General features: G+C 34.3%; 1 protein-coding gene across 2 annotated transcripts in view; it reads right to left on the reverse strand.

The window, feature by feature from the left end:
• The window catches only part of LOC106471819 (Ca(2+)/calmodulin-responsive adenylate cyclase-like), a 48,574-nt gene that overhangs the window by 35,566 nt on the left and 2,517 nt on the right, over nucleotides 1-10,491 (reverse strand). For both annotated transcript variants that reach the window (XM_022400425.1, XM_022400424.1), the window contains exons 3-5: nucleotides 10,111-10,229; nucleotides 4,098-4,209; nucleotides 786-913 (exon numbers count right to left, since the gene is read on the reverse strand). In XM_022400425.1, the coding sequence (XP_022256133.1) occupies nucleotides 786-913; nucleotides 4,098-4,209; nucleotides 10,111-10,229 (359 nt within the window). The remainder of the gene's footprint in view (nucleotides 1-785; nucleotides 914-4,097; nucleotides 4,210-10,110; nucleotides 10,230-10,491) is intronic.

Genomic DNA, 10,491 nt, shown 5'->3' on the forward strand with positions numbered 1-10,491 from the left:
AAATTTTAACGCTAGACCAGCTATTTATAGCCATACAGTTACTCTAGAAAAGTGGAATAATTATTTAGGTTTAAACGTTTTCAAGTAAACAGTCTTAACTGGACTCCCTCCCCAATCAGCTTTTTTAAAACGAGTTTGTGAACTATTTAAGTTCCAAAGTTCTTAGAGGTCTATGACTTCAGCCGTTGGTTAAAGGATATTTTCACAGACAATGAATTATTTCACACAATTGTTTTGGTCACATTTTTTCACACAAAAAGACAAAATCACTCAATATGATGCAATACAAGCACCCAGATGGTAGTGCAATCGGTAATTTTGTGTTACAGTTATCAAAATCAATGTAAAAATATTAATATCAAATGCTATTGTTGTTCTGCTTATGTGACCCTCAGTGGGTCAGCGGTAGGATAATGATTTACAATGCGATAAAATCCGGTGTTCGATTCAGAGCGCAGATAGTTCATTGTGTTTGTTTTGAATTTCGCACAAAGCTACTGGAGGGCTATTTCCGCTAACAGTGCCTAATTTTGAAGTGACAGACTAAAGAGAAGGCAGAAAGTTAACACCATAAACCTCCAACTCTTGGGCTAGTCTTTTTCAACGAAAAGAAAGATTGACAGCCACTTTAAAGGGCCCTCATGGCGGAAAGGGCAAGCATGTTCGGGGACGGGATTCGATCCCGCGACCTCCAGATTGCGAGGCGAGTACCGTAAACACCAGACCACACCAGGTCAGTCCATTTTGTAGCAGGAAACAAAAAATAAAATCTAAATTGTACTTACGTTATTGAATCTATCATGTCCAGACCCATCTCAACAGCACAGAGGGCGTGATCTGACCGAGCTTCTGGAAGACCACTAACACAGTAGTAACAGTCTCCAAGAATCTTGATTCGAAGACAGTGGTTGTCCTATGAATAGAACACGAAAGTAACGATAATAAAATAAGTTTTATTAATATATCTTACAACTAACAGACTTCATTCAATAAAATGCCGATAAAGTAATTAGAAGAAACAAAAAAGGATGCAAATTATTTTGGATTTTAGAGCACAGTCCTAAATATTTTCTAGAATTTCAGTTTCGAGATTTGTCAAAACAGATTGGGGTAACTGAAGATGGGATAATAAAAAAAATAGTTTCATTTATAATGAGATATGGTGTTTTCTTATCTCAAGTCTAAATACACGAAAATAATTTTGGTAACCCTATTTTTTCTTTTTAAACTTTTCCCCGAAATAGCAAAGTTAATAACAGAAACATTTTAGTGGGTTGGTAATACCTTTATTGGAAGAACGTGGCTGGATGTATTCTACTATCTACCTTTTTAATAACTCTTAGAAAATATGGAACAGGGTTGAATACCAGCAATTAGAAACAAACTGAGTAGTTAAAACGGAAAGGTTTCATAAAATAATGCATATACTTCTGTTATTATTAGTATTGTATTTTGTGTGAAATTTCCCGTAATACTTCCGACAAAAATGTTGTAATATGTTTATAAATAGACCTGAATTTTGTGATAAAATTTACGGAAGTTGCAGATGTTTTTTTTCCCCCATTGGATTCAAAGTTATAGGTGTGAAAAATTAGCATGTCAGATTTTTTGTTTCCCACAAGAGGCCTTTTTAATACCAGAAATCATCGATTGGACTGGATGATGAAAGACAAAAGATTCTCAGAAACGCCATTTATATATGCATTTATAGTAGTTGCGGTTTAAACGCCGAAAGCTGCTGAAAAATTGGAAACCTAAAATTTGAGGAAATAACTTATGTGAACTGCAGATTCCACCCCACCCACATATCTCATAAGTGATAAAAGTCGTGTAATCTACAGATGTTTTTCCCCTCACTCTTTCTTTTTAATACTGTATTTACAAGCCTCCTATTTTGATTCCGAAATGGACAAAAAATTTTTGGGCCTATTGGTTTCTAATGCTTCGCCAGCTTTCAATGTTTAAAACGTAACTTTTAATTTATTTAATACATAATTTTTAAGCTTTGCATCAAATACTCGTCAAGATTCAACTAATTACGTGATCAACGAATAATTAAAGAGATTTAGGAGGGTTGAACAACTCCTACTCTGGTTTGACGACAAAACAAGAGATGTATTGAAGTGTACAGAAAAACAATAATCTGAGAATCGTCTGGAAAGGCCAGGTGATTGTTTAGGGCATTCCTAGACATTCATAATGGGATGTTTAGTTTTGAAAGTATTTATCTTTGAATACAAAACAATTAAATTTAGAACATTTGTAGCTCCTATTGTTCTTAACTTTCTACAAAAATGACGTATAATTGGTATTGCTGATTCGGGCTGTTTCACTTAAAGTAAAAATAATAATAATAAGTCGTGGTAGAAGAAATTTTAAGTTCAGTTAAGCCTGATTTAGTCTGAATGTTAAAAATTACACACAAGTAGATTATGCATAAAACCTACTTCGTCCTAGGTAAAATGCCATTCAGTTAGTTAATATATATAAAATATATATGTTAATATATTATAATAATACTCAGTTTTTGTATGTCCTTAAAATGCATGCGCGCCTTACTATCTAAATGCGTATTCGCGCGCACTTCATTTCAACGAATGTAAACAAAAGGTTTATGTAAATACACTTTAGTAGACGTTTTAATTTTTTTTTAAGTTTTTAAAAAGGTCTAACGTTAAGTTGTAGAATAAGTTTATTTACTGATAGTATAACCAAACAAAAGCAAAGCAAAAAACGTACACAAGTTACATCGTTAATTTATCTCTTTATTGAATATAGGCCGTACTTAATAAAGGCTTAATTAATGTTAGGCCTAAAACAAAAAAGTGGAAAAAGAATTATACCACGAAAAATGGCTAATGTTAAACAGATGTTTTAATGTTCATAATGTTTCGGATTGGGAGCTCTGCCTCTAAAATCACCAGAAGAAGGCCGTCCCAGACAAAAACGTTGTGAACAATAAAACATCTATTTAACATCAGCCATTTTTGTGGCATGTTGTTCTTTTAGCAGATTTGATTTTTTTAACGTTAGGCCGAAGACGAGTAGACTCATGGATTGCGATTATAATTATTTTGTATTATTCTAGAAATCCTGTATTTAAAAAAGTAATGTTGCTATAAAGATATTAATTTGACCGCAAATGTTTCGCGGGTCTCTGCTAGTATATACCCTTTTTTGTGTGTGTAATTTGGCCTATTCCGATTGGTGTACTTATTATTTATCATTGTTCCTGTTTCGACCAAAATTACATGAAAATAATTTTGCCTTGACCTGAACCCACGACTCCCCATACCCCAGCTCACACTAATATTCTTTTACCAACTATTACTACTGCTTCAGTACTAGAGTACTGACACGTTTTTCTCCTGACCAAGTCTGACGAGAGCTTCATGGGAAGGACGAGTATTTAGGCCACATTTTTCTTTGGACACTTCGAAGAATAAGCCCAATGTTAATTTCTCCGGCCTCTCAGTGGGCCTAATTCTGACCGTTACACTGCCAATGTGAACTATTCACAAATCCTCTAGACAAAAAATAAATGTTCGAGTTATCGTTATATTTTGTTTTCTTATATTTCAAAATGTTTGCTACCGGAACAAAATCAATTAGTAGCAACGTTTTCCAGTAGCATAGTAACGTGATCATAAAAGTACCAACTGTTTGGTAAGATAATAAGAATTAAGGTTTAGTAACGACGTTGATTTAACAGCGAAATCATGTCCCCTAACGAGAGTAAAACATTTTGTGAAATAAACATATATCTATAAAACACTTTCTCTATTTTGTTCAAAAAACAAAATTTCTACAAACGATTGTTTTTCTTTTATACTTTTGAAACTATTTATTCGTATACATTACTTAGTTTCAATCTGTTTTCATCGTCTACGTAAGAAAAAAATGGCTGAATAACCTTTACTTAAAGCCTTTCAAAATTTGAAGTGCATACTGGAAGGATTTACACAATTTGGTAAAAAGTTTAGAAAAAAACGACTTTTATACTCCAGATATATATATATATAAAGTGTCTTTGGAACTAACATACAGCCTGGTTAATATAAGATCTATTTTCTTTCTTATTCTATATTAATACTCACATTAGCTAGTTGATCAAACCTTCCGAACAGTTCATTCAACAATCTAACTAGTTCTTGCGCTGTACACTGGGAGGCCAACACTGTGAACCCAACTATGTCAGCAAACATGATGCTAGAAGACAGAATAATAGAGTTTCTTACACTGCTAGCTATTTCAACAAATTACAAATCAATAAGAAAAAATTAAATTACATTATAATGTCTGGTAATCATGAGGCATAATAATGTATTCTCAATATGCTTTTATTTTCAGGGGAATATATATATACAGAACAGAAGGTTAACGTGTTACATTAAAAAGATTTTTGAACCGCATTACGTTATTTATAGTTCACTTCGCCATGTGCGGTCTTGTTCTATCTGACGACAGTGCAGCTTGACAATAGCCCTGCAACACAGTTTCCATGGCAAAAGGTTCCGTTGTAAAGCTGTCACGTCCAAAGCACAACACTCCTTTCTATTAGCTTTCCAGAATCCATCTAGTGTACGAGAATAACGGTTTTGTCCTGCCCTGCCTATCCATAGCTGCCGTGTTCGGCTACTTGACCAGTATGTCTTTGTAAGGAATAGCATGAATTTGCGCTTGAACAGGAGATATGTCTGGAAGCCTTATCTTGATAAATCCCCGACACAACATATCTCAGATAATTAAGATTTGTTGAAATCGGAGACTTAGAATATCTAAAACAAAGATAAACCCTACAGTTAACGACGTTGGAAAACAACTGAATATGTATCAAGTTGGGGTTCTAAAGCTTTCAGAAAAAGACCTGCAACAAGTTGTACCCCAGTCTTGTAACAAGTGATAATCCACGAACACATAGGTCAATGGTAAAAGCCATTCACGTGCCTCAGGCAACAGTAGACACCATAATCAAGAAAGATGTTGTATATAAATCACTTTCACAATGTATGAATGGAATACCACCTATAAAAAACTATGAACAGTATTTAGCTGTGGAAAATAACTACGTGATGATACTCAATGAATCGTATACCTTGATAACTGTAAAGGTCTCGTGCCATTTTCTACTGGTCAGTGGGTGAAAAACTCCCAAAAGTAGTGCGCAGCATGTCGTGAAAGGGATTCATGATCACTACTGGATCCTGTGCCGGGGGCAAGTTAGGGATCAGGAGAATAGATACAAACGTCAAAGACAAATTCTGCTTACTATTAGAGCAATAATTGTTCTGGATCCTTTGTGCAATACAGAAATATTGGTCTTATACATAAACGAAGCCAACAGGGTATTAAGGGCTATTTACATACCTTTCTCAAAAACGATAATTTTTCGGCAGCATCACATTAACTACGTAACGCAAAAACAACGTCAAACGTAGTTCTGATACATGCCGTCCCATCGCGACTTTATATCGGTGGGTGGTTTTCACGTGACTTGTTGATTTGGATATTAAAAATCGTTTTAATATAACGTAGTCGACCCTCTGTAATATTGAAGGTATTATTAATACGAACTTCTGCGTTACAATAAAGAATAGTGTATGATAATATTTCAACCACACTATATCTACTGTATCTAGTGCCGACGAATCCTTTCGTCTAATACCAGATCTCGTCAAGCCGGCTAGAATACAATAGACACACTGGTGGTTGAGACGCTATTTATTTTAACAAACTGCTTGACAATAACAATTATGGTGTAAGGCGTGAACGGGATTAAGTTGTTGAAGTGTATTTTTCATCAATTTTTTTGTTCACATCAAAACGCAATAGAGCTAGCGAATATATATTTGTCACTATATTATTTATTTATTTTAATACGTTATTATAGTTGTATTCTATTACTATTCTGTGAGAGTTATTTAATATTGTTAGGAAATACTGTCCTGTTTTAAGAGGTAAATTTCATTATTATTATTAATATCCAAAACATAATGGAAAATGATAGATACCAATTTCAATTAGTTTCATTAACTAACAATTTTAGAGTTAGCGCATAATTTCATAGCTAGGACTATTAATTTGTATCCTTATCACGAAGATTAGAATTTCTAGCGCTGGAATTAGTTCAGTAAGCTTGCAGTTTAGACGTATCTTTTAGGTTGCTCAACTTTCTTTGTCCAATAGACTTTATGTGTAGATTGAGTTTAGAATCGTATAATAATGGTTTTTCTATTTCAGAAATATAAGATTTTTTCCAAATACATTTTCCGTTTTTCCGATTCCGGTGTCTTTGAATATTCAGTTTTTCCCAGGTATAATCCTTTTCGTTTTCTTCATTAACATCAGCATCTTTTGAAATTTTCACAGTATCAGTTTTTATGGTAAGGATCTCAAAGTTAACTATATTCGCACGTTTGATTCTTTAAAAACCGACCTGAATCTTATGTCATACAGCCTACACACACATATACAAACACTGTATGGGAAAGTTTTTTCGTGTTTTTTTTCTCCCTCCGAATTGCTTTCACCAGACCTTCAAGTTTTTGCTGGGGGCTATTCATTCATAACATTTTATTCACTTCTTTCGCTACGCCTAATCCTTGATTGATTTATTTCTCGGAGGTCATAAATTTCATCACACCTTCATGCACGGTTGAAAACTAAAATTTGTGTTCTTGTTTTTTTTTTTTAATTTATCACTGGTAACAGACAAGTAAACAGTGATAATACTTTTTATACTTCTAAAGAACCAGATATATAACTTGTGTTTTGTGTTAATTATAAATAACTTACCATTCAGTTTTAGTGTTAGTATTTTCACTTTATGAAAGATACCAATTTCAGTTAATTTCATTAACTAACACTTTTAGAGTCAGTGGATAATTTTATAGCTAGGACTATTAATTCGTATCCTTATCCCTCCCTATAGTCTCCATGGAATGCCACAAGGTGTCTTGTAGCCCATTCGTTGAGGAGATTTGTTTGGTTTGAATTTTGCGAAAAGCTACACGAGTGCTGTCTGCGCTAGCCGTCCCTAATTTAGCAGTGAAAGACTAGAGGGAAGTCATCTAGTCATCCCCACCCACCACTAACTGAAAGGGCGAGCATGTTTGGTGGGACGGGGATTCGAACCCGCGACTCTCAGATTACGAGTCGAGCGCCCTAACCACCCGGCCAGGCTGAGGAGAATGGTCTGTATTAGGTTCACTGATGTTGGTAAATGATTACCTATGGCGAATGAGGCATACAAAATCATTCTCAAGATACGTATTCTCATTAAGATATGTTGATTGTGATAAGCAAGAAGATAACTTAAAATATCTGTCTCGTCATTCAAACCAATTCTTAACTGTACGAGCGTGGTGGCTTGTTGTATGATCGACTTGGAAGAGCCTTGTTCACCGGGACGACAATGCAAGGTACATTTTGAAGGTTTATTGTCCTTCTCAAGGAATCAAAGGACCCAGTTCCTAATACGGGAACGTTCACTTCGGTCAATATCAGTGCAACACAGGTAATATCTTCTAGTTTTTCTCTATTTTTACTTTACCTACCATATAAGCGAGGGTGAAACGTGACATCAAAACACACCACGTGCTTCTATCATTCAATGTCCACATTGTGACCTCTGAAGCCATACTTTTCTGTTTTCATCAGGAATAAAAGACTTTTGGACTCATTGTCATAGCTCTTATAATATCCTCCCTGTAGTCTGATTGGAAATAATAGATTCCTGACCAACGATGAAAGAATGGCTCAACTGGGACGCAATATGACATCTGCCACACTTCACAAGTTTTGTACATCGTTTTATTTTCCTCACTAGCGAATGGTGGCAGATTTATCTCGCTGTTTATAGATTCTGATGACACTATTAAAGTCTTTGATTCCGACTCTTCTACCAGATAAGGTCCAAATATCAGACTCTCTAGAATATCTTTGCTGTTATCCATTGCAGATTAATTACGGTATAATTAAATCTCTACATTTGTGTAATTCAAGCATCACTTGACACATCACGTGATCAGTATTTTGCACATGTATATAAGTGGAGTGTTCTACAAATGCGTGGCCAGGGGGGGGGGGTCTTAGTAACGTGACCAACCAGTGCAGATGTACTACAGACACACATTCTTGTTACCAGGAAGACATAACAAACTTAAAAAATATGTTTTTATTTCGTTAGTCTCAAGCGTCTGATGGATTCCAAACACCCTTCTATTCACAAAAAAAACATTCGAGGGAAGTCACATTAACGAATTTGTCTAAATGTATGTATCTTAATACGGTCTTAGATTCCAGCTGATACTTTTTCTGTCCATCAACAGATTGCTTTCTTTTCTAGCTGCCCCCCAGTAGCACAGCGGTATGTCTGCGGACTTATAACGCTAGAATCCGGGTTTCGATACCCGTGGTGGGCAGCGCACAGATAGCCCTTTGTGTAGCTTTGTGCTTAATTACAAACAAAATTATTTTCTAGCTTTAAACATTTATTATTACTAAAACAGTTATATTGGATTATTCAAAGCAGGATAGGTGATTGTTGAAACATTAAATAATAATAACTCTTGGGCTACTCTTTTACCAACGAATAATGGGATTGACCGTCACATTATAACGCCCCCACGGCTGAAAGGGAGAGCATGTTTGGTGTGACGGGGATGAAAGAAAGAAGAGATTAGGGTTACAAAACAAAATTCGCTGACCCACATTGCAGATACAAAATCATGCAAAAAAGAAAAATAGTGAAATTATAACAGAGTCGTGAATCATTTTGAAAATTCGTATCGTTAACGTTTAAATGTCAAATGTGATAGAAAGTTTCTTACATATAAAAACTTTTCACGTTAAATATGTATTGTTTCTCATGCATTCAACATATGACGTCAATAATGAGGAACAGAGCACTCGAAAACACACAAAAGATCGTACGTTTTATTTTAAGACAAGGAAATGTTTTATACGTTTCTTCTTTGATCCGGTCCAGTAGGCTGTCTTGGAATGTTTTACCGATACGTGTATACAATAGACTCTATTGTTCCTGAACTTAATCTAATATAATAAAGGTTTAATGATCACAGTTCAAACAAATCGCCATGAATAGTCTATAAAAACTTCAGATGGATGTATGCACACAAAGAGAGAGTCGCCATGAACAGTGTATGAAAACTTCAGATGGACCTATTCAGACGAAGAAAAAGTCGTCATAAATAACGTTCAAATATTCAGATGGACGTATTCAGACTGAGAGAAAGTCGCCGTGAACAGTGTATAAAAACTTCAGATGGACGTATTCAGACTGAGAGAAAGTCGCCATGAACAGTGTATAAAAACTTCAGGTGCACGTATTCAGATTAAGGGATTATAACATTAAAGTAAAATCATCACAATTGTTAAAACCAGAATTTGCACCCCCGGTAAATTCGTCAATAAACCACATTCCTATGTTTTAAAATATTAGATAATATAAATGATAATTTATTATATCCGTCATTTTTTAAAGAATTTTGTTGGTAGACGAAACATGGCCTTTTGTCTTCATAAAATTTTAACTACTAATGTTTTGACATAAGTTATACTTACAGAACTAATTACTTACTTATTTTATAATCTGAAGTAAAGTTTTTGAAAATCGTTTTAATACTAAAGTAAAACAGTGGAGTACTTATGTCATCTTATTCATTCTATTTGTATTCAAAAATTATTGAAATAAAATGTACTTATTGTTTTTTCAATACTCCTGATTTAACTTCAGATGGAACACTTCTTTGGACTATTTAGGGCAAGGACATAGCTATATCGAATGTCCACGAAAATGGGAAGTTGGCAGTCATTTGAAATTACTAAAGCCTACAACTCAAAACGTAAGAAATTTTCACTTTTTTTTTTGCCGGAGGTGAAAAATGAAGCCGGAACGGCCCTCGAAAGTTTTTTGTTTTTTTTTAAAGCAACGTCTTCTATTTAAAAATAGATTATGTCATAAACTAAAACTAAAAACTTTCAGCTGATTTTACACATTTGAAATCCCATTTTTAAGTGTGTTTACACCATAAATGAAAAACACTTTGAAGAAAATAAACACGTTTTTTTAAAAAAATAAATATTTACCTAACGTTGTCATATCGTTGAATGTAAATCTTGTGAAACTGGCCCTCTCGCGGTGAAATAATGTCTTCTTTCATTTCCATAGCAACATGTTGTGGTAACACGCTTAAAAGTAGGCGTTCCTGGAAGCGTTGAACATAAAAACAGTCTAAATTAGCGCTTATCTTGACAAGTGAACGTATTTCGAGAGTTTCTGTTCAATATTATTTAAAGCATTTTAAAATGTAATATCTTGTTTAGCTCATTATCATATAACACTGATTTCTGCACACGCACACGTATGCGTCTTATATAACTACTACATATTCCTGTAATATACAAGTTAGCATCAAAGGGTACAAAGACTCATTAAAAACTGTACGTCGAAGAAAATTATATATATTT

Source organism: Limulus polyphemus, unplaced genomic scaffold (assembly GCF_000517525.1).
Source record: "Limulus polyphemus unplaced genomic scaffold, Limulus_polyphemus-2.1.2 Scaffold4880, whole genome shotgun sequence".
NCBI classification, from domain to species: Eukaryota; Metazoa; Arthropoda; class Merostomata; order Xiphosura; family Limulidae; genus Limulus; species Limulus polyphemus.